This window comes from Muntiacus reevesi, chromosome 6 (assembly GCF_963930625.1).
Source record: "Muntiacus reevesi chromosome 6, mMunRee1.1, whole genome shotgun sequence".
Taxonomy (NCBI): Eukaryota; Metazoa; Chordata; class Mammalia; order Artiodactyla; family Cervidae; genus Muntiacus; species Muntiacus reevesi.
In genome coordinates this window covers 52513934-52539121 of record NC_089254.1, presented here as the reverse complement: position 1 = coordinate 52539121, position 25188 = coordinate 52513934, and the positions used below count along the sequence as shown (strand labels likewise).

Sequence of the window (25188 nt, the reverse complement as noted above, 5' to 3'; positions counted from 1 at the left end):
TGGAGGGGGCTGCGCCTGAGACTGCAGCTTTACCAAGTCCTCAGGTGACATTGCTGCTGCAAGGACACTTTAAGTAGGAAGGATGGGGAGAGTATGCCTCATGTGGTTTGTGTGTAAATCAGTACATGCCGTAACATTTGCCTTCTGCATCTGTGGATTCTCTACCAGGGGCCTCTTCCTACCTTGATGCTGCCCATTTCTCATTTTTCACTGATTATATCTCTAAAAGCTGGAGTCACAGTTAACATAAGGCATCTACTTGCCTCCACTTAGTTTATAAAAAGTTCAGAGATAAAAACAGTCTGAAATAAACAGAAATGAACACCACAAATTAACTTACATAATAAGTTTATACTTAACATAGTACTTCTCACCATGGAGATGTAACTCAGTTAATATAAACATTTTTTTGTTTTTGTTAAACAATAAATCTCTTCTCCATTTCAATGTCAATATAAAGTTTTCTTTTTTTTTTTTACATTAAATCTTCTCTCCATTTCAATGCTAGATACATTGAATACATTTTTTGAACTTTTTCCCACAAAGAGATAAGTTTTAATTTCCGACCAACTGTATTTAATGTCTAGGTACAGTACTAACTTGGGAGATAACAAAACAAAAATCCAATAAAAATATGGAGAAAAAATTCCTCAATGATGCAGGAGGCAGTGATTGTAACTGAACAGTGGCAATTTCCTAGGATTCTGGGCAAGAGTTTCCTTCTTCCTACTGAGAATTCTGAAACTATGAAATATTACTTATGCAAATTTCAGCAAATGCAAATTACAGATGGCATTTTCCAGTGCATTATCTGTTGTGACAAAAACATGTTGTTTTCCCTTTAACACAGTATATCAATCTGTTCCTTTTTATAGGAAAATAACCAATAATATGAAACTTCTCTATTAACTGTTTCTGGGGAACTTTCAGACACCAAAGGTCAGTTCAGAAACTCAATAGCACAAAAGGTTTTCAGGGGAAGGTTTGATTCAGGAGGCCCTTCAAAGTCACATCTGTCCATTTCTTTTTCGTGCATACACCCCCAGACAAGCACAAATGCCTGTAATGCTGAGAATCACACCTAACAAGAGAGCAATTGCATCTCCGGCTTCTACTGCTTCAACAACAGGCAGCACCAAAAGCAATGAAAACAGGACTAGGAACAACTGTGTTGAAACTGAGATCATGATGTGGCTGGTTCTTGAAGGATGAAGATTTCTATAAATTAAAACATGGAAAAAAGGAATCATTAAAAATTCCAACCTTTTCAAATGACAATTTGAATACATGATAAGTAACAGTTCATGCAACCTTTTCAATTAGGTACAATTTATAAATTATATTCAGACTCATCTCATTTTATGGTTAAAGAACCTTTAGGAAGTAAACGGTAATTAAAGATGGTCATTTGAGGCTAATCTCCCTTTCTCATGATAATTTCCTGACTCCAGCGATTTTTCCACACTGTATAACGCCAACACTGTGGGTATCAACAAAACAGAAATTGAACAGTAGCACATAAGAAAGATAGATGATGATGCACAAGACACTAACTTGGAAACTGCCCTAGTGAGTGAAAATTACATTTTCTTAGGATCTCTCCCATCCAGGAAATGCAGACAAATCTAGCAAAGTCAAACAACATATAGCTGTGAAGTCGTGGGGAAACAGTAAGACTTACCAAAGAAGGCGGTACTTAATTCTATCTGACTCCCTTCCAGCAGCTCCGGATGCTGAGGCTAAGAGATTCCACGTGACAGCACCTACTATCAGAGGGGCGTAGCAGGATTTAAAAATTACACATTATTAATTATTATTATTTTAAAGAGGCATTTAGAGTCAGTGAAGAGCGGGGAGGTTGTACGGAAGAGAGAGGAATGGGTAATAACTAAAGACAAACAGTTTGTTCAAACGGGAACTAGATTTAAAAGTTGGTTAGTTCGCCTATAAAGAAAAAGCTAAAAAAAAAAAAAAAAAAAGTCAACCGAAAACCAAGCTCGTCCCAGGACTTGAAAGTAAGACTTTAAAACAATCCCTGCTTTGGCCCGGCAAGGTGCAAATTTGCCCCGTTTGACAAATATACTGGGCAAGCTAAGGAGCCTTCGGAGACAAGCTCGTACATTACCTTCAAGGAAGCAGCCATTACAGAAATGGTAAGCAGGGCGGAGCTCTCCAAACTACATTTCCCACAATCCCCGGTGCCCACAACTCCCAGGATTCTCCGGAGCGCTTCCACGTAACTGGCTGCGGAATGACGGTCCCGCTGTACCCGTGGCGAGGAGGAGCGAGCTCCCGGGTTTCCTCACGTGGCCAAGCCTGTTACTGGTAAAGTGGTGTAGTGTATTTGTACGGAAGCTCACTGGAAAAAAAAAAAAAGGTCAAAAAATGACAGCAAGTGTTTTTCTTTTATTTTTTAATGCTGTTCAAGGTTTCAAGACACACAAGAATTTTTGTCCTTTGACTGAAATGCATGCACCTCAGTCTGCATTGAGATGGAACAAAGCCATCTCTTTCAAATACATTTAAACTAGCGGCTTCTAACATTTTTGAAGGAGGGAGTCCTTTGACACCATCTTTCTAAATGTCTTATGACATTTGTTAATTCTTTTTAAGCAGTGGGGGAAAATATGATTAATAAGACGTTTTGGAAAGTGTTTAATACGTTTGTAGGGAAAAACGGAGTTTAAGGAAAAACAAGTTAAACATTCTTAAGATCTCGGATTCAGGTTCTAGAGTTCTGAGTTTCCCCATTCAGGAGTGCAGTGTATGGTACACTTTAGAGACTTCTCACTCATGTGTTTGTGATACCCACCCTAAATATCCCCAAATAGGGAAAGTTGTGAATTATTACTTTTAAATCATAAGGATAAATTATTTGCATAAGAAAGCCTTCCTGAAAGCCTTTCCTGCAATCCAACCTATGAAATCCTTACTGAACCTTTCTAGTCACCCAGTCTTCTGAACTCTTCATTTACTGACTAGAAACTTTATTTGGCACCCAGGAAATTATCAGTTATTAATGATGTGGCTTAGTCCCTCTGATTCAGTCTCTCAGACACAGAAGGTATATTTTAGTTCAGTGCCTCTAATTGGCGTGTAATTTTTTTTTTACTATTGGTCATCTTTTTTCTTACACTTTACTAATCTCTGGACTGACAGCAAAGCTTTATATTGCTAGCTTCTAACACACACACAGCAGGTGCTCAAAAATGTTGTTTGATAACAATTATTTGAATAAATAAATGTGCCATCTGGATTCCATGAGAGACAAAGCAGTGTCAAATAAACCAAAGCAATGTGTGTTGCGAGTTGGAAGTCTGTTGATAATTACACAATAAAGTCAGCATTGCTTCTCTAAACTTGATTATTTTTTTAAAAAAACTTGGGTATTTTAACAAATTCTGTCTTTGACTTACTTGCCTTGAGCCCCTTCTAGTTTTGTACTTTTCTGAAGTGAAGTGAAGTCGCTCAGTCGTGTTCGACTCTTTGCGACCCCATGGACTGTAGCCTATCAGGCTGCTCTGTCCATGAGATTCTCCAGGCAAGAATACTGGAGTGAGTTGCCATATATTAGAAATAGGATCTATTTTAAAATATTCTCTTGCATTCTAGTGTTAGCAATTTGGGGATTTAATTTTTCCGTATATGTTTATTCAGTTAGCTGAAGCCAGCAGAGACCACAACAAATTTAGTATTATTGCAGACTTGTTTCTAGGTGTGTCAGCATTGAAAATAATGGACTAATTTTAACTTTGAAGAGTCTATAGGTGGTAAAATGCTTTTTCTTTAAATTATGTTAAGAGATCACTTGGCCTATCTGAAAAAGAGTGGCAGAAGTTTGTGCAGGGATGTTTTGGACCTGTGTAATTTCAAAATAAAATTGGTTAACTTTTTAAACCAGCATCTCCCCTAATGAGGCAATTTAACAAAGGTGTTGCTATATATGCTTTTGTCTCATCACAGCCCTAATTTCCAAGTAGAATGGTATCCTAGTTCTCAGTTTTCTTTTCTTACTCCCCTAACTAGTGGTTTAAAAATAAATCAGATCATTTATTTCATGCTTAAAGTTCTCGAGTTCCATCCCAATAAGCTTAAGTCCACACTCCTTATTAAGACTCACAATATGCCCTACACATTTTGGCCTCTGCCTGCCTTTCTAACATCAGCCTACCAGTCACTCATTCATTCATGCTCATTCCACTCAAATCACACTCATCTTTTTGCTGTTTCTTAAGCATGCCAATTTTGTGGTTTTATTGATTCAAAGTTTTTTGATTAATGTTTAGCCACTTTTATACTGTTCACAGTAGAAACTACCTTATAAGTAAGAAGTCTGCTTTTGGGCTAAACTGTGAAGATATTTAGACAGAGATTATTTTGAGTCTTCACTCAAAATTTAGGTCTTACATATATTCTCTATCATATTAATAGCAAAACTTTATGTCTACGTACATATAAGACACAGGATGGTAAAATGCTTTTTCTAAAGCCTTTCTAAAACAGAAGCATACTTTGTCAGGAACCTGTCTATAATGGTGTCTATTTATTCCTCTGTCCACTTGGTGCACAATTGGTAAGTCCACCTGGATGGTCTATTTTCTCTTAGCGATACTGGAATGGTTTCTTTTAAGTACTTTTTATTGCTGGACGAGCAGTATTGGCATTTTTTGTGAGTTAGGGCTTTGCTGTGCTGACATTATATTGCAGGATGTTTAGCATCTTTAGCCTGTGCCCGCTCAATGCAACTAGAATTGCCCAATCATGAAGAGAATCAACTGCCCTCACTATTGCCAGACAGTCTTTGATGAGATACTGTTCCTAGTTGAGAACTACTCAAGTTTTCATCAAGAAAATAAAAGGAATAGTTGAAAACAGAATGAAACAGTCTACACACACACATATACACCCCACCCACCCAACACTACAGTGCTCTAATGTTTTAGATCCTTTCTCCCTTGGTTTTGCTGATTTTATTCTTATCTGTTGTTTTCCTTTGGGTCCTACCAGCATCTCTTCCAGATAGATTTCCTTGATCACTGTCTTATAAAAACACTGATAAACAAATTGAAGTGAGATTTCTGCTTCTGTTTCTGTCACTTAGTCTTTAAGTTGTGGAGAGGTGCTGTGATGTAGTATATGGAATATTAGCTTTTCCTCTGGCTGATTTCATGGATTTGAGTAGTTACTTAATCTCTCTGAAACTTACTTTACTTTAATAAAATATGAGAATTAGTGACCAAAAAGATACCAGAGCTCAGTACGTACCAATTTTCTTATTTGTATTTCTGTTCCCCTAGTTGCTGGTTGAGAGGGCCTCTGGGATTAGGCCACTTAATTAGAATTCTAGGAATTCGTGTAACTCTATGGCTGATTCATATCAATGTATGACAAAACCCACTGAAAAATAAAAATTAAAAAAAAAAAAAGAATTCTGGCTCTACTGCTTGTTAAATGTATGACAACAGACAGTAAGCATTTGTAAAACTCAGCTTGTCCTTCTGTAATACGGGATACAGTAGTACCTACTTCATATGTATATTATGAGGGTTCAGTTCAGTTCAATCGCTCAGTCGTGTCAAACTCTTTTTGACCCCATGAACTGCAGCACACCAGGCCTCTCTGTCCATCAGCAACTCCTGGAGTCCACCCAAACCCATGTCCATCGAGTCGGTGATGCCATCCAACCATCTCATCCTCTGTTATCCCCTTCTGCTCCTGCCCTCAATCTTTCCCAGCATCAGGGTCTTTTCCAGTGAATCAGCTCTTCGCAGCAGGTGGCCAAAATATTGGAGTTTCAGCTTCAACATCAGTCCTTCCAATGAACACCCAGGACTGATCTCCTTTAGGATGGACTGGTTGGATCTCCTTGCAGTCCAAGGGACTCTCAAGAGTCTTCTCCAACACCACAGTTCAAAAGCATCAATTCTTTGGCGTTCAGCTTTCTTTATAGTCCAACTCTCACATTCACACATGACCACTGGAAAAACCATAGCCTTGACTAGATGGACCTTTGTTGGCAAAGTAAAATCTCTGCTTTTTAATATGCTGTCTAGGTTGGTCATAACTTTCCTTCCAAGGAGTAAGCATCTTTTAGTTTCATGGCTGCAGTCACCATCTGCAGTGATTTTGGAGCCCAGAAAAATAAAGTCTGACACTGTTTCCACTATCTCCCCATCTATTTCCCATGAGGTGATGGGACCAGATGCCATGATCTTAGTTTTCTGAATGTTGAGCTTTAAGCCAGCTTTTTCACTCTCTTCTTTCACTTTCATCAAGCGGCTCTTTTGTTCTTCTTCACTTTCTGCCAGAAGGGTGGTGTTATCTGCATATCTGTGATTATTCATGTTTCTCCTGGCAATCTTGATTCCAGCTTTGCTTTCTCCAGCCCAGGGTTTCTCATGATGTACTCTGCATATAAGTTAAATAAGAAGGGTGACAATATATAGCCTTGACGTCCTCCTTTTCCTATTTGGAACCAGTCTGTTGTTCCATGTCCAGTTCTAACTGTTGCTTCCTGATCTGCATACAGGTTTCTCAAGAGGCAGGTCAGGTAGTCTGGTATTCCCATCTGTTTCAGAGTTTTCCATAGTTTATTGTGACCCACACAGTCAAAGGCTTTGGCATAGTCAATAAAGCAGAAATAGATGTTTTTCTGGAACTCTCTCGCTTTTTCAATGATCCAGTGGATGTTGGCAATTTAATTATGAGGATTGCATGAGTTAATTTCTGGAATTAGTGGCTGGTATATAGTAGCCCGTCATTAAATATTAACTATTGTTACTATATACTGTTAATATTCTTGCCTGGAGACTTTCGTGGACAGCGAACCTGGTGGGATGCTGTCCTTGGTGTCGTACAGAGTCTGACACGACTGAAGCGCCTTAGCATGCATGCATGCATTGGAGAAGGAAATGGCAACCCACTTCAGTATTCTTGCCTGGAGAATCCCAGGGACAGAGGAGCCTGGTGGGCTGCCGTCTATCGGGTTGCACAGAGTCGGATACGACTGAAGTGACTTAGCAGCTGTTAATAAAATTCATGAAATATGGGGTCTTCAAAATGTGCCTTCTCTCCATTGTGAATATGCTCTTCTGCAGACAAACATGGTAAATAAAAAATGTCTGTGGAACTCCCTTGATAAAGAGGCATTTTAGGTATGGCAAGCCACTCCAGTGTTCTTTCTTAGAGAATCCCCTGAACAGAGGTGACTGGGGAGCTATAGTCCCCCAGGGTCACAAAGAGTCAGATATGGCTGAAGTAACCTAACACGCATACATGCAGGCTTTGGCTTCAGAGCTGACTGGAAAACATTCCCCTATTATGCAAAGGCTGTCTGTCTGTTCCTTCGATGGTACTTTAATATTTATTTCATACCCACTGGTGATTACATTTATCTTTAAAATATATTCTCTATTCAGTGATTGTCACATCATTGATTCATCATACTGGGTTAAAAGGGTTTTGAAAATATAGGCGATAGAGTCTAGATATGGGTGAATAGCTCCAAGAAATCACTCAGCTGGAATGAACTCAATGGCTACCTGAAGAAAACCCAACAAACAAACACTTTTGAATTCTATTTCTAGTTACAGCAGCTAACCTATAAATCTGCATTGCTTTTTCTATAAATTTCAGCAAAGGAAATGGCAGCATTAGAAGCTTTGCTAAAAGAGAATAATAATAATTGAGACTGTGGGCTCAGAGAAATGTATTACTCTTTTTTTTCTTTGTTTTTTTAAAATTTATTTTTTAATCGAAGGATAATTGTTTTACAGAATTTTGTTGTTTTCTGTCAAACCTCAACGTGAATCAGTCATAGGTATACATATATCCCCTCCGTCTAAAAAGGTTTTATTTGTTTATTTATTTTTGACTGTGCTCGGTCTTTGTTGTTGTGAAAGGGTTTTCTCTGGTTGTGGGTAGCGGGGGCTGCTCTTCTTTGTGGAGCATAGGCTCTAGAGTGTGGGTTCACTAGTTATTGTGCATGGGCATAGTTGCTCCATGACCTGTGGGTTCTTCCTGGACTAGTGATGGAACCTTGTATCCACCTTCGTTGGCAGGTGGATTCTTTACCCCTGAGACACCAGGGAAGCCCAGAAACATATTACTCTTGATAGATTTTTTAATGGTATAATTAATTGCAGAGCTTGCAGGGCAGAAGGAAATATTTCTGTCTTACTCCTGAGAGATGGCACTCAACACAGTGTTGAACATGGTACCAAGATTTTTTATCTTACCTCCTTTGCTTCAGTAAGGTCCACTGTTTGAAGAGGATAAGTATTATTCTTACAACTCCTATTTACAGCTAATTTGCTTATCTTCATGGATGAGGGAACTCTATTTTTCTGAATAGCTTTAAAAATCATGTTTGTTTCTCTTTAAAGTTTGTCTTTGACTTGTTAAGTCAAAGGTCATATATGTGGTTTTCATTAGCTTATAAATGTATACTGTAATTGGAAATGTCAGCTTAGGATTTGCTAGTATTAAGTGATGTAGAGGCAGGGATTAATTTCTGAGATACAGTGAGTATAATGATCCCCTCTATTCCTTTGACCTGAAGTTGTTTTTTTTTTTCTGATGTGCCTGTAAACTATCTTAACGAACTATTATTTCCTAACTGTAACTCAGATTTAGATGTTTTGTCTAGATCACTGACAAGGACAATGAGTGCTGTGTTGTATATGTGTAGTTCCCGCTTCTAAAAGAGATGATCATTCCCTTAGCAGTGCTACAGAGAAGAGCAGCTTCTTCTGTGCCAAGCATCTGCTAGCTACAGGTTCTGCGTGTGAACATCTCTGGTAGCAACATGAGCCACAGCTCTTCTGAAGCAATGCCATATTCCATACCCCCACCTCCTGCCCAAGTTGTCTGAATGCTCCTGCAGGCTTCTATATAGTTCCTCTTTCAGCATTAAATATCTAGTGTTATCAGATCCAGAATTTAGTCTTTCAGTTTAGGAGAACCTAAGCTTATACCATCCTTCACTGAAACAGAGGAGGTTACTACTAGGTAATGATACTCAGAGACAAAGAACATTACTTTAGACACACATCTGAGTGGTAGAGGGCAAAATTTCATGTCAGTTATTCCTGAGAAGTGGTTTCAGAGAAGATTGAAGAAGTTGCTTCTGCTTATTTTAACTGTTAGAAGTGGGTCATTGGTAGTCCCTGAAGGAAGGGGCTACTGGGATCCATCAGGGAAGGCAGGATAGGCTGACATCAAGATATTGCAGTGACTGGTGTGTGTCAGGAAGTTCATAAAACCCAGACTTCCTCATTAGTGATTGAGCCCAGCCAAGTGAGTGGAGACATTTTATTGGAGCTTCAGAATTAAAAAAGGCCATCCCATAGTTAGTCAGTATTTCCCATCAGTAATAGGACATTCATCACTGAGACTGCTGCATTAGAACTGACTAATCATTAGGCTAACAGGATGAGATAAACTGCACTTTTTAAAGCTGTTCAGCTCCTTCAGAAAAATCTCCTGCTGAGTCTGAACACTCCAGTGCCAGCATTTTACAGACATGTGTGGGCAAGCTGCAAAAGATCATTTTTCATATGGTTCCAGGCACCATCTAGAGCCTGTTGCCCATGTAGGCTTGATTTCCACTAAAGAACCTTAGTAATCTGTGAGAATCAATCACATACACAAGTCTGTGGTGTTCAGGAAGCAGAGGAACCATGCCCACAGGCACTGACAAATTCAAATTTTACATTGCTGGGGTTCCAGGAACAGGCTAAGAATACCTGGATGGAACAAATTTATAGTTTTGAAAAGTTGTGACATTATCTCTTTTTAAAAAATATTTGTTTGGCTGTGCTGGATCTTAGTTGCAGCATACAGGATCTTCAGTTTTTGTTACACCATGCTGTTAAGTGTGGCATGTGGGATCTAAGTCCCTGACCAGAGATTGAACCAGGAACCCCAGTGTTGATAGTGTGGGATCTTAGTCACTGTACCACCAGGGAAGTCCTGTGAAATTATCTTTTTATGTAGTACTTTACCAATGGTATGGACTGATTAAAAACATTGACTGTGGAGATGTCATCTGCGGATCCATCTCTGCCACTTACTAACTCAGTGAATTTGTGCAAATTAATCTAACTTCTTTAAACCTGAGTTTTCTCATCTGTAATGGGAAGATCACCAATCTTTTGTAGGATTTTCATTGTTGATTAAATGAAGTGATACATAAAATGCTCAATATGGTCAGTGCCTAGAACTTTCATAGATATGGGACTAGCTGATCAGATAACATTTAAGTATTTCATAAGAAAGTTTAAAGTCAGGACTATCTTGCCTTATGGGAGGGTGAAAAAAATATTTCTCATGGAAAAAAAAGATTTTCTTAGAAAGCAGGTTTTCATGATACATGGGGTAAGACTTTGATTGATTTATATTTAATAAATGTTTAAATACTAACTAATGTATCAGGAGCTATTCTACACATTAATCAGTGTAGATCCCTTTAGTTCCTAAAATAATCCTCTGAGGGAGATACTGTTATTATCCCCGATACAGATGTGGAAACTGAGGCATGGTTAAATAATTTGTCTAAGGTCACATACGTGAGTTAGGGTATGAACCTAGGAAGTTTGACAAAGTCTGCCTGTTAATCATTGCCCACATGCTTTCATGTGGAAAATGTCCACATCATCAAACTGTATTTTAATTTTCTTAGAAATAAAGTGTTCCAGTGTTGCTTAGGAAACCTAACTGTGGTGAGTCACTGAGGAGTTGTTGATGTTTATATACTTCCCTCTAGGCTCTAGTTTGGTGAATGAATGAATACCGGTATTCACCTAATTTGTTAATTGATTTAGGCTTTTATAGGTATATACAAAAATATTTTTTAAAAATTAAAGTATGTCTGACTGAATCTCAGAAGAGTACTTACTGATGGGCATAGACATCATATGTAAAGTAACACAGATTGTGATGTGTTAGCAAATCTTAACTATCATGAGAATACTGAAGTCCATATAATGTACAAAATTTAAAAAGGAAGAAAAGAAAATAAAGAACCTTTTGAAAATCTTTGCTTAGAAGTGAAAAACAGTCATTGCAAAAGTATAGAGAGGTTTTGAGCAATTTCGTATGTGCAGTTCATAGGGAAATATTAATTCCTATGTATAGACCAGGTGCTTGTTATGATTAAGCACGAGTAACCATGGAGACAACATGAAATTTATAAAATTAAAAACATACCAGATAGAAAATGCAAGTAGCATAGGAAAGTGAATCATGCCCCAACTGGTCTTAGCTTGATTTCTCTCAAATCTAAAGACTTAAAGTATTTCTATCTGGTCATTTTCTGAGTAAAATCACTCATTTTTCAGACTCTGAATTTCTGCCTTGGATATCTCAACTTGTTCTTTGAAAATGCTTTTTATCTAAAGTTAATTTAGTCATGATAGAATGTGTGTAAGGTTAGAGTTTTTATAAGTAAGAAATAGCTTGAAAGCAGTAACTTTTAGATTGATCTTGGTAACTTAAATGAGTACCTGAACCTTTTATATAGACATTTACTGTGAATTTTTAGTTGGCATACTGTAAGCGATTGGTCATGTTTAGTTTTTCAAATGTTTCTTTTGAAAAATCATATAGATGGTCCAGGTAGAGAACTTTATGGTATAACATCAGTTTCTGTCATGGAATGATTTGTTCATCCATGAAATGCTGATGGTGAGCTGGAGAGCAACAATAAAGCTTCTTTACTCTTGCCTGTAATATTGATTGTTTATAAATCTATTCTCTGAATCCTTTATGACAACAGGTTACTTGCCTGTAGATATTCTGAAAGTGATATTGTTTGAATTTAAAATCATCATAAATAATTTAAAAATTATAACAAAAAGGTCTTACTTTCAGGAAGAATAATTTTACTGAAGGAGGTTGCCAGATTTTCTATTCAAAGGAAAATTCTTAATTTTAAAAGTAGAATAGATTACATTTTAAAAAAAGATTGCAACTGGTTCAATTGAGAAAAAGGTCCTATGCAGTGCTTTTCACAGTTTGATTTGATTGTGGTTTGGACCTACTTTAATGCATTTTTAGTTCTCATTTCTCAAGAGAGTCAAAATAAGTGACCTCAATCGGACAGTCAAAGTGAAGTATTGCCTTTGTGAACATGCCTATCAACACTAGGATGTATTAAAGTGAACGTGGTTGTGCTGCATAAGAGTAGGGACGTAATCTTTTCATCTTCTCTGCTTTAGTATGAGCCTTCGTAAGAATACTCATTATACCATTGGTCACCAGGTTTTTAGAGGGACCAAGAGAGACAACAGAGAGCCCAGAGATGAGTGACAAGAGTTGATTCAAGTGATCTGGAAGTTAGTCCTGGAAGAGGGTTCTCAGCATGTATTATGTGGCTCACTTGCTTCCCAAGTGACATGGGGAGTTTATTTAAAATTGTAAATTTCTTAAAGAAATTCTCTAGATAGTTCTTACGTCCATGAGATCTTAGAACCTTTGTCATTGGGGAAAGTAAGTTATTGGGCCTCATTATTTGGGAAGAGGAAATATAGAGCAAACTGAATAATGATCTTTCACTTAATTAATAATAAATTTAGTAAGACCCGATTTGAATTATCCATACTGCTTTCTTGTACCCTTTTCCAGTTGCTGATGAAGCAGGAAATACAAATATTTCTTGATATTTGTTCATGTATTAAATGGCATTTTTCTCATTATTTCTTATAAACTTACTTTTCTCTCTGTAAAACTTATTTCTTAAAAAATATATAAAACATCCTGATGATTTCCATTGTTAGAACTGTTGAAACATCTCATTCCTCAGAGAAACAAAGCCTTTTCTAGCAGTAAAAGGAACTCATTAGCAAAATGGATAGTATTAGCAACTTTAAAACATAATGCAGTTGTGACTTTCACATGGTTACTTCTTACAATAATCTGTTAAAGGTTAGGACAAAGTATTAAATGCAACTCCCTGAAGGTGATCAGAATGGTATGTGGTTGGTTCCTAACATGTAGCTTTCTGGTAATTCAACGTTAACCAAGGATTGAATTTTTAAAGCTTTGGACCTATCCTCTTTAAACATTTCTTCTCTCAGTAGGTATTTGGAAGGGAACTGGATAAACCTGGAGTGCTGGTATTCTAAATTTCTGGCTGAAGGCCTATTCATATGTTTTGGAACTGTGACCAGGATCTAGCAAGATAGCTATCCTGTTGTGAAAATTGAATATATCTAACAAGTGTTCTTTCCCACAGTTTTAGCTGGATGAAGTGGGGCTTGGGTCCAGGTCTCAACCTCTTTTAATTATAGCTCGCTGATTTTTTCATAACTGTTCCTAGTATTGTAATATACTTTTAGTACAATTTTTAAATTGTTTTTTATTGTTTAGTTGCTAAGTGGAGTCTGATTCTTTTGTGACCCCGTGGACTGAAGCCTGCCAGGCACCTCTGTCCATGGAATTTTCCAGGCAAAAACACTGGAATGGGTTGCCATCTCCTTCTCCCCACCCATCGATCAAACACAGGTCTCCTGCTTTGCAGGCAGATTCTTTACCATTGAGAGTTACATAAATATCTGTTGAGTAAATGAATAATTTGTCGACTGAAAAAAATGCACACTGTGAGAATTGTGAGTTAAGAGTTATTTGGAGCAAAATGATGACTATAGCCTGGGAGGTGGTGCTCCATAGAGGTGGAGGGGGGGATGTCAATATATATGTGATTCTGGTGAAGAGGGATAGAAGTAACCAATCACACATTTGGAAGAAGGTGACTGCTAGTCATGAAGAGCAGGTGTCTCTGTTAATGATTTTAGTGCTTTTCTGGATATGAGAAGATGCAAGAAATTGGGCTCATAAAATCTTTTATCTGAAGGCCTTTTCTGCCAGTTTTTCCCAGATCACAGAATGCCTCATACCTGATCTCCACCCTAAACTCTTTTTGGGGCTTGTTGGAGGTCAGCAACTGCAGTGGCTAGTGACTTCATCCTTGTAGAGGCAGATGGTGAGTGACAATTTTTAGTTGACAAAATAAGGCTAAAGTTTTAGTCAGCATAAAGCTCAGTTTGAATCAATGTATGTGACATAGCCATGGAAACAGTGAGTATAATCTTGGGCTGCAAGAATAGATGTGTAGTATCTAGAATGGAGAGGGAAAGTATTACTTTGCTCTTTCCATTTTGGGGCAAGTCTAGCAATATAGTGTTCTTTTATAGGTCCCACAGGTAGCTCAGTGGTAAAGAATCTGCCTGCCAATGCAGATGTTGCAGCAGATTCAATCCCTGGGTTGGAAAGATTCCCCTGGAGTAGACAATGGCAATCCACTCCAGTATTCTTACCTGGAAAATTCCGTGGACAGAGGAGCCTGGTGGGCTACAGTCCAGGTGTTGCAAAGAGTTGAACACGACTGAGAAACGTTAACAAACTGGGTATTAACTAGTAGTGTGATATGGTAAGACTACAATTTTTAATTGAAAAATGTAGTTGAAAAACAAAGGAATATAAATAAAAAGATTCATTGAGACTAACTAGTAATTTTGATAGCTATCCCGTAGGAGAGGCCCTAGAGGGAAGGAGCTGGAGTTGTTCTGGTTGCCTGTGGGTGACAGAGAATGAGAGGCATGTATTAGCTCAATATAAGGAAAGCTTTCTAGTGTTTTAAGAGAGAAGTGGCTGCGTTGGTGAGCAGTGAACCCTTGATCAGTCAGTAGGTTGGTTTAATGAACACTTTGCATGGTGTTATAGAAAGGATCCATGCTTCAAAAGCTGATCAGCTTCGATGTCCTTGAAAGTTCCATATGAACCTGACATTCTCTTGTTCTCTTATCTCCTCCTACCACCTCCAAGTCTTACGCTAGTTGTCTGGTTCTCATTACAAGAGTTTGTTTAAAAATCTCTGAGACCCTGCTATTTATCTTTTCAAAGGCTTTATTTTTAGTATTTCTTTATTTAAAGTTGGAAGCAAAATGGACTTCTATTTCTGAAGAGAAAACTTTGTTAATGATTTCTTAATATTTGTAAGTACATAAGTATATGATATATTGTTTATTATTTATATTTTATCACCAGTATATGTAACTGATACTGTTTCATATGTAATGCTAAAGTGAACAGATGAATGGTAGATTCTGTATATTTTATTTATTTTTTATTTTTTTTTTAGATTCTGTATATTTTATTTAGACCAGCGAAAGTTTATAATCTGAGGATTAGGATAAAAGCTTAATCAAGCTTTTTTGAATGTGATATGTCTTAAAAATGGATTTACTGTGGAATACCTACAAAATACTTCCTGCCATTAGTCATATGTTCTCAACAGATTTGTGACTATCAAGTCATTGTACTGTACATTTGTACTTTGCTGGATGATTAAATCTTGGACCAAAGTAAGTTTTCATATTTATTTTTATTCTAAATTTCAAATTGTGCTTTCCTGGGAAATTAACTATTTTGATTTAACTTCTGAGTGAGTAAATCCCTTAAACACTGGATATCAAAATACAGTTGACCCTTGAACAATATGGGTTTGAACTGTGGGGGTCCACTTGAATTTTTCCTGATAAATATATTGGAAAATTTTGTGGAGGTTTGCAACAATCTGATGAAACTCAGAGAAACTGTGTAGCCCAGAAATATAGAAAAAATTAAGATAAAAGTATAATGAATGCGTAGAATACATGTAGATACAAGTTTCTTTTATCATTTACTACCATAAAATATACACAAATCTATTATAGAGAGTTAAAATTTATCAAAAATTACACATACACTTACAGACCATATATGGCACCATTTGCAGTGGAGAGAAATGTAAACAAATATAAACATGCAGTTTTCTAGGCTTTAGCATTACATGAACTGAGAACTTCCAGATGTATAAACAGTGTTTAGAAAAGGCAAAGGAACCAGAGGTGAAATTACCAACATTCATTGGATCACAGAGAAAGCAAGGGAATTGCAGAAAAACATCTACTTCTGTTTCATTGACTACTCAAAAGGCTCCAGTACTCTGTGGATCACAACTAGCTGTGGAAATAAAGATATGGGAGTACCAGACCACCTTACTTGTCTCTCCAAACCTATATGTGAGTTAGGAAGCAACAATTAGTACCATATATGGAACAACTGACTAGTTCAAAACTGGGAAAGGAGTATGACAAGGCTGTGTATTAGCACCCTGCTTATTTAACTTCTGTGCAGAGCACATTCTGTGAAATATGGGGCTGGATGAATCACAAGCTGGAATCAAGATTGCTGGGAAAAATATGAACAACCAGATGCAGATATGTGGATGATACCACTCTAATGGTGAAAGCAAAGAGGAACTAAAGAGCCTCTTGATGAGGCTGAAAGAGAGTGAAAAAGTTGTCTTGAAACTCAACATTCAAAAAACTAGGATTATGGCATTCAGTCCCATCACTTCATGGCAAATAGAAGGGGAAAAAAGTGGGAGCAGTGACAGATTTTCTTTTCTTGGGCTGCAAAATCACTGTGGATGGTGATTGCAGCCATGAAATTAAAAGATGCTTGCTCCTTGGAAAGAAATTTATAACAAGCTTGACAGCATATTAAAAAGCAGACACATCACTGTGCTGACAAAGGTCCCTACAGTCAAAGCTATGGTTTTTCCAGTAGTCATGTACAGATGTGAGAGTTGGATCATAGAGAAGGCTGATAGCTGAAGAACTGATGCTTTCCAATTGTGGTGCTGGAGAAGACTCTTGAGAGTTCCTTGTACTGAAAGGAGATCAAACCTGTCAATCCTAAAGGAAATCAATCCTGAATATTCATTGGAAGGACTGATGCTGAAGCTCCAACACTTAGGCCACCTGATGTGAAGAGTCAGCTCATTGGAAAAGATCCTGATGCTGGGAAAGATTGAGGGCAGGAAGAGAAGGGGGTGACAGAGAATGAGATGTTTAGAGAGCATCACCGACTCAACGTGAATTTGAGCAAATTCCTGGAGACAGTGAAGGACAGGGAAACCTGGCATGCTGCAGTCTGTGAGGGTGCAAAGAGTCAGATTCGTCTTAATAACTGAGCAACAACAAAGTGAAGTGAAAGTCACCCAGTTGTGTCCAACTCTTGCGACCCCGTAGACTAAACAGTCCATGCAGTTTTCCAGGTCAGAATACTGGAGTGGGTAGCCCTACCCTTCTCGGGATCTTCCCAACTCAGGGGTCAAATCCAGGTCTCCCACATTGCAAGTGGATTCTTTACCAGCTGAGCCACAAGGGAAGCCCAAGCAACAAAAGGGACTTCCTTGATAATCCAGTGATTAAGAATCTGTGCTTCTACTGCAGGGGGCATGAGTTTGATCCCTGGGTGGGGAACTAAGATCCCACATGCCACATGGTATGTAGTACATTATTCCTAATGTAATAATTTCATAGCTACCTCCTGTTGCTATTGTGGTGAACTTGTTTTGCAGTAAGAACTGTATAAGATATTTTTGTATTTTTTTTAAAGTTATAATGTTTCTGGTACTATATTATGAATATGACTGTAATACTGTATGCCATGAAAATTTTATCAAAATTCATTCATTACCATATAGACTAGTGACTCTGGCTACTAAAAAGTAATCATATTGCTGCTTCTTCATTATGAATGCATGAATCACTGTACCTGTAAATATGAGTTTCTTTTTCATATTATCTTTTTGGTTTTGATTTGTAGTATTAGTATTCTGTATAAAGCTGCAGTATTTTATATCATATAATGCAGTATTAATGTAGGTTGTGTTCAGTCTCTATGTTGTGTCCAGCTCTTTGTGACCTGTCACTGCAGCACACCAGGCTTCTCTGTCCTTCACTGTCTCCTGGAGTTTGCTCAAACTCATGTCGATTGACTCATGACTCAATCATGTCGATTGAGTCAGTGATGCCATTGAACCATCTCATCCTCTATCGCCCTCTTCTCCTGCCCTCAATCTGGTACTGACAGACAGTTCATTTTATAGACAGATGATGTAAACTTATGGCATCTATAAATACAGTATTGTAAATCTATTTTCCTTTTGGTTTTCTTACTCTTTTCTTTTCTCTACTTTATTATAAGAATACAGTGTATAAAACATATAACATACAAAATATGTGTTAACTGACTGTTCATGTTATTGGTAGGGCTTCTATTCAACAATAGGCTGTTGTAGTTAAGATATTGGAGAGTCAGAAAGTTTTGACTGCATGGGAGTTGGTGCCCTTACCCCCTGTGTTATTTAAGGGTCAACTGTATATTTGACTTTTGAGCATGTGAGTACCAAAATATGTGCAGTGTGCTGATCTGGAAACATGCTGACCCTGCTTGTTATACTATCTAGGTATTTGAAGCAAAGCCTGAAAGAAAACCTAGGTTAAAATTTTGGTGTCTTCTTCTCGAAGCAATTCCTTAGTATGTTTTTTAGGTCAGATATTTTCTTCCTGGATTGCTAGAGAGTTTGGGAAGAAAATTTTCAAATTCTTTTTATAATTAATTTCCTCTGGAAAATAAGAAATACAAATGTTCTAACATTTATCACATGGTTTAACACTAGTACTAGTGCCTTACACTGCCCACTTGTCAAATAGTCATGGGTTCTAAAGAGTCTCCCAGCTATTCTAGAAAGAGTGGGAGTCAAACATCATGCCCATATTTATTAGTTCACTTTCAACATATATAGTTTTTTTTGTGGTGCTTGTCTTTCTTATTAAGTAGATGAGCATATTGTGCTATCTAGTTTTGGTTCAAATAACTTTCAAAGGTTCTTGCAAAAAAACCCCGTGGGTTAAATATAATACCACTGAAATGATTACAAAATGAATTTCATGATTTAGTAAGCACAGTCAATAATGTGCCTCATCTATTTGGATCTTTTTATCTTTGTGTAGCTTTTTCTTTCTAGATTATGGCAACCAAAATTGAATTAAGAACCAGACTTTTGAATCATAGCATCAATAAATGTTAAGCTAAGTTTGAAGGAGATGGTGTATATTTGATTGCATTTATCTTTATTTTGAAGTTATTAATAAGAATATTTTAGTGTGAGGAGAGATTTTTGAACCACTAATTAATAAACTGGTATTACATAAAATTTTAATTTCATTTTATTTATTTTTTATAATATTTCTGTTATTGTATGTTTTGAAACGTACCTACTAGCACAGTAAATGATATAATTTATATGTTATATATGTGAAGATTTAAAACATTTTTATTCATAAAAGTACATAGTACCATTGACCCTTGAACAACATGGGTTTGAATTGTGCAAGTTCACTTATAAGCAGATTTCTTTCAACAAATATACAGTTGGCTTTCCACATATGCTGGTTCTGTATCTGCTGGTTCAACACCCATGGATGCAAAGGGTTCACTATGAGAGTTAAGCATACTCAGATATTTGTGTCTATGGTGGGTCCTTGAACCAATTCCCTGTGAATGCTGAGGGATAACTGTAGAAAAATCTGGAGATACTAGTCTAGGTTTAATTCACTGGGAGTGAAAGAGAAAGGCATATCATTTTATTTTCCTCCTAAAATGTAAAAGAATGAATCTTTGTCCACATGTGCATCTTCCTATCCCCAACAGGAATAGATTCTTGTCATTCAGCTATTGGAAACCATTGTCAAATTAGTGATTTTATTTGTCCTTGTCAGAAATGTCTACAAATTTCTACAAAGGAAACAGAAGATGCATTTTTGTAGGCAAGCTTTCTTTTCTGTGTGACAACTTATATCTGTATATAATAGTTACATCTTTTAAAAAGAATGGCACATCAGCATTTGCTGTTGTACTCTGATCTATTTAATTTTCTGTGTGTCCATATGGTTTAGAAGAGAAACTTAGTTTGTATTAACTAATACAAATGAGACTACAGTTAGGCAGACCAACTGATTTTATTTCTATTCTTCAAAATAGTGGTACTAAAACAACAACAAAACTAAAAAAAAATGAACAAACTGAAAAACAAAGAACTCAAAACTAAGGATCTTTTCATATTCTTTGGATTGAAAAGTGAATAGAATGAAAGAATCAATTGAATCCATGGCAACCTTTCATTCCTTTCCAAAGGAGATTTTAAGAGATTGAAAACATAAAAAGTAGATGCTGTTCTAATAATTCTTTTATATTTTGATCAGAAAAGGCCTGAATCTTTATAAATCGAACAAAAGTACATTTGTCCCATCTTTGGGAACATAGAGATCTATTGTAGACAGATCATTTTTATTCTCCTTTGCTTCTTATGCTTTCAATTAGAATTTCATATAGAGTATTTCTTCTCTTATAATTAAGTAACAAAATTATCCAATAATTTTTGCCAAACATTCAGAATTGTTCAGGAGAAAGGGTAGAAATAAGGTAACCTATGATACCAATGTGGAGAAGGCAATGGCACCCCACTCCAGTACTATTTTTGCCTGGAAAATCCCATGGAGGGAGGAGCCTGGCAGGCTTCAGTCCATGGGGTCGCTGGGAGTTGGACATAACTGAGTGACTTCACTTTCACTTTTCACTTTCATGCATTGGAGAAGGAAATGGCAACCCACTCCAGTGTTCTTGCCTGGAGAATCCCAGGGACGGGAGAGCCAGGTGGGCTGCCGTCTATGGCGTCGCACAGAGTCGGACACGACTGAAGTGACTTAGCAGCAGCAGCAGCATAATACCAATGAGTTGGCTCCTGAATTTTTATACAATTAAATGGGAACTGGAGTCAGTTAGTGATGAATTAAAGTTTAGATCTTTTCTCTGCCTCGATTAATAGGTTGACATCTATAACAGAAGATCAAGACTGACACCAAGATCTATGAAGTCAGCAAAATTATTGTATACTAGTGTATTTGCCTTTCATAATTATTGACTTGAGTCTTGGATTAGGCTGCATGGAAATAGCTTCTGAGATGAAGAGGTTATCTCACAAGTGGTCTCCAGAGTGCATCTGTAAGGAAGTGAGAAAAGGAGGATCATCAAGAGGGAGACACTGACCCTCAATGCAACTGAGCATCAGTAGAGACTCTAGGGAGCTCTGGAGCTGGATGTCCTCTTAGAGATGCTCTGTGTTGAAGCAAGGGGTTCTTTGTTCCACAGTCAAGCTCATTGACTGTGGGCTCTCCCCTGAGAGGCAGCTTAACTTTAAGTGAGGTAGTTCTTTGTGGCCAAGGGCGTTTCTCTGTGAGGGATCCAAATGTGAACTGTCAAGAGATGGTATTCCCAACAGCTGAGAGAAAGATGCTTTATCCTTGAGGAAGGAATCTGGGTGGAGCATCCAGTACCAGCTGTACTCCATAAGGTAGCACAGAATTCTGCACTCAGCTGTCAGGATACAGAATAGCAGCTTGGCTGAGAAGGTAAGTTCTGTGGATTATGGTTTTGTTACTGGCAAGATTAATTAGAACTGTGCCTGCTATGGATCATTGAGGCAAGCAGAGAATATTCACATTTTACCCCCTTCTTCATCCATCACATTAAAAAAACCAAAGCTTGGATACTGTGCATGAGAGTTGAACCTTAGATTTCTTAATCAAGAGATTCTCTAATTTGGACAAATACAGAGTTTATATTGATGCCAGCTGACAGAACAGAATTAAGCCTTAACATTAGGAACTCCTAAGTTTGAGTCTCTTTTGAATGGGCTCTAATTTTTTTGTTAGATCATTGGTTTTACTTTGATCATTGAGAAAGTGGTAATGTTTCTTTTGATTGAATTTGATTTTACTTATCACATCTGTTTAGATTCAGATAACATTAAGCATGTTAGAGCCATGTAATTTTCTGCCTTCTGTTAACCAGGCAATTCTTAATCACTGTGAAAAGGAAGCAGATGATCAATTTTCAGACAGTTACCTGTTACTGAGATAACCCTGAAACAATAAAGATTGATTTTTATGTTAATAAAACTAGAGAGATCTCTTGACACACTCAAACCTGGGTTTTCTGGAAAATATAAACTCATATATTTTTATATTTGTAGGACTTAATGATACCAGGGTCCCTGTCAACCCTTAATAGTATAAAATTAAAATTGCCTAGTTTATGTGTTTCCAAGCACTTAAGTTGGGATGTAAAGCTAAGCAGCTTGGTTCATTGTTAGTTAATTTAGATCTTTATATACACATGCTACAGTCAAACCAGTTATGCAAAAAATGATTTGAATTTTTAAGTGTTTTTCAATATAGACTTACTGATATATTGTTGTCGTTCAGTTGCTCAGTCCTTGTCATACACTTTGCGACCCCATGGACTGCAGCACGCCAGGCTTCCCTGTCCTTCACCGTCTCCCGGAGCTTGCTCAAACTCATGTCCATTGAGTCGGTGATGCCATCCAACCATCTTGTTCTCTGTCGTTCCCTTCTCCTCCTGCCTTCAATCTTTCGCAACATCAGGGTCTTTTCCAGTGAGTCAGCTCTTCGCATCAGGTGGCCAAAGATTTGGAGCTTCAGCTTCAGCATGAGTCCTTCCAATGAATATTCAGAACTGATTTCCCTCAGGATTGACTGGTTTGATCTCCTTGCAGTCCAAGAGGCTCCCAAGAGTCTTCTCTGACACCACAATTCAAAAGCATAAATTCTTCCATGCTCAATCTTCTTAATGGCCCAACTCACATCTATATCTACTGGAAAAACCATAGTTTGATTATATTGATCTTTGTTGGCAAAGTGATATCTCTGTTTTTTAATATACTATCTAGGTTTATCATAGCTTTTCTTTTAAGTAGCAAGCATCTTTTAATTTCATGGCTGCAGTCACTGTACAGTGATTTTGGAGTCCAAGAAAATAAAGTTTGCCTAAGCTTTTGATGTAGACACCTAGATAAATATGAAATATAATTTTTTTCTCTGGAGTAGGTAATGTGAAAAATTGACAGATTTACTCTGGGTGATGATCCATTAGTTTTCAAGTGTAGCCTGTGATAGGGATTGTGGTACATGTAGACCTACTGGCACTCATTTTTTCCACTGTTGGACAAAAGAAAAGACAAGATGAAATGATGGAGAAATGGATAGAGTGAGAGGAAGGAAGGAAGGAGGAAAGGAGACCTAACTAGAATTTTTTAAAAGCCTAATCTTATTAGTCATCAGTTGGAGGTACTTAAATAATGTCAAATGAGTGCAGGTAATATATTAGTATTTTCATTGCTACCAGTAGGAATCAGCCTCATGACACAGATATGGGGAGTTCCTTTGTTGATCATGCTTTGAGAAACTGCAAAAGCCATCATGACTTCTATTTCCTTTGAATCCTGTTTGTGAAAACACCTCACTTTGTTGAGAGAGCCTTGTAGGGAACAATTCTTTTGTATTAGAATGTTGGTACACATTTCGAATACTTTTAGTAGTGGAAATAGTATTTCCTGCTTTGGAGCTATTCTGTGGTAAGTGGAATCTCTTAGTTTGACTTAAAATATTTATATTAGTTTCAAGTCTACAACATAGTGATTCAGTATTTTTTTGTGTGTTACAAAATGATCACCATGATAAATCTAGTTACCATTTGTCACCATACAAAGTTGTTACAGTATTATTGACTATATTCCCCATACTGTACATTACATCCCTGTGACTTACTTGATAACTAGAAGTTTGTACCCCTCTTAATCTCCCTCACCTGTTTCGTTTATCCCATCACTTCTCTCCCCTGTTGCAATGACTAATTTGTTCTGTCTGTGTCTGTTTCTGTTTTGTTTGTTTTAGATTCTACAATAAGTGAAATCATAGTATTTGTCTTTATCTGTCTAAGTTATTTCACTTAGCATAATACCATCTAGGTGCATCCGTATTGTTACAAATGGTTTCATTCTTTTTTATAGCTGAAAAATACTCAGTTGCATCTTTTTTATCCATTACATCTTCTTTATCCATTCATCTGTCAGTGGACACTTAGGTCTCAGCATGACTGTCTCCATTGTCTGGTGGGTCTTGAGGTTGGTACTGGCCCACTGGTGGGCAGATAAGCCCTGAGCACTAATAAGCTAGGAGGAGGACTCCAAAATGGTACCTGCCACACCCGTGTCCTTCTGGTAGATCAGGCTCCCCAGATTGGCTGCTACCAGTGTCTGTGTCCTCAGGAGGAGTCCCAGTTGCTCCCCACCCCTTTAGGAGGCTTTCCAAGATTAGCAAGTGGTCTAACCCAGGCTCCTTTCAAACTATAGTCTCTGTGCTGGAACTTGAAGCATGTGAGATTTTTGAGTGCCTGAAATCTCTCATTTCCAACAGCCCTTTATGGCTCTCCTGTGTGTAAGCTCTGCTAACCTTCAAAGCCTGATGTTTTGGGGGTTCATCATTCTGGAGCAGGATCCCCAATTTCAGGAGCCTGATCTGGAGCTCGGATCTCTTGCTTCTTAGAACTTCCACAATTGTGGTTACCTTCCCATTTGTGGGTTGCCTACCTGGGACTGTGGGTCTTGATTACATCATGTCTCTGCCCCTCCTACCCACTTGGTTGTGGTTTGTTTTTCTTATCTTTAGTTGTGGAAAATCTTCTCTGCTAGTCATCAGCTGGTTCTCATAGATAGTTGTTCTGTAAATAGTTGTAATTTTGGTGTGCCTGTGGGAGGAGGTGCACTCAGGCCTTCCTTCTCTTGTCAACTTGGCTATTCCCCAGGACTCTGATTTTTTTTTTTGTATGCTCAAGGAAATATGTAGGACAATTAAAAATATGTTTTTAAAAGCAATAGAAATAACACTATCACCAAAATATCTGGTAGAATTTATTACCAGAAGTTGTTTCTTTCCTATGTTGTGGAGACAGCAGTATTTTCATCCTTGAGACATTTGTGAGATCTGTTAATTTTCCTTTGGATTTCTTTTTTGTTCATTTGTACTTTTTCCAGTGTTGACACTGGTCAATTTGTGCTAAAGGCCTTTTCTTTAGCATTTATATTACTTGAATACATATGCCATATGCTAAAATGAGTAAAGATTTATGATACACATATTGTCATTTTTATATATGACTGCCACAGACTGTTATTTTCTATTTTATCAGACTCTTTGGCCTCATTTCATCCTGACTATTGCCCAGCATACAAGACATAAGCAACAATCCACAAGCATTGTAAACTCTCATAAACTACTCAGCAAGTTTCAGGGTGAGTTATCTTTATCAGTTGAAACTTCAGGCACTTTATTCTCCCTCTGGGCAACTATAGAGGTAGAGTGGGATGAATAAACATGCTATTATGTGTGAAAAAGCAGGAATCACTAGGTCTTAGCCTCCTGTCTTCTGATGTCATAA

General features: G+C 37.4%; 1 protein-coding gene across 2 annotated transcripts; it reads right to left on the bottom strand.

Moving 5' to 3' along the window:
* Positions 1–331: 331 nt before the first annotated feature.
* On the bottom strand, positions 332–2169 carry SMIM30 (small integral membrane protein 30). Of its 2 annotated transcripts, none has more exons than XM_065939663.1 (3): positions 2126–2169; positions 1682–1766; positions 332–1218 (listed from the first exon to the last, which is right to left on the bottom strand). In XM_065939663.1, the coding sequence occupies exon 3, from the start codon at positions 1185–1187 to the stop codon at positions 1008–1010; it is 180 nt and encodes a 59-aa protein (XP_065795735.1). In that variant the 5' UTR covers positions 1188–1218; positions 1682–1766; positions 2126–2169; the 3' UTR covers positions 332–1007. The 2 variants fall into 2 exon arrangements, with proteins under 2 accessions (XP_065795735.1, XP_065795736.1); XM_065939664.1 differs by having other exon boundaries at positions 1682–1763; positions 2126–2147.
* Between the last annotated feature and the right edge of the window lie 23019 nt (positions 2170–25188).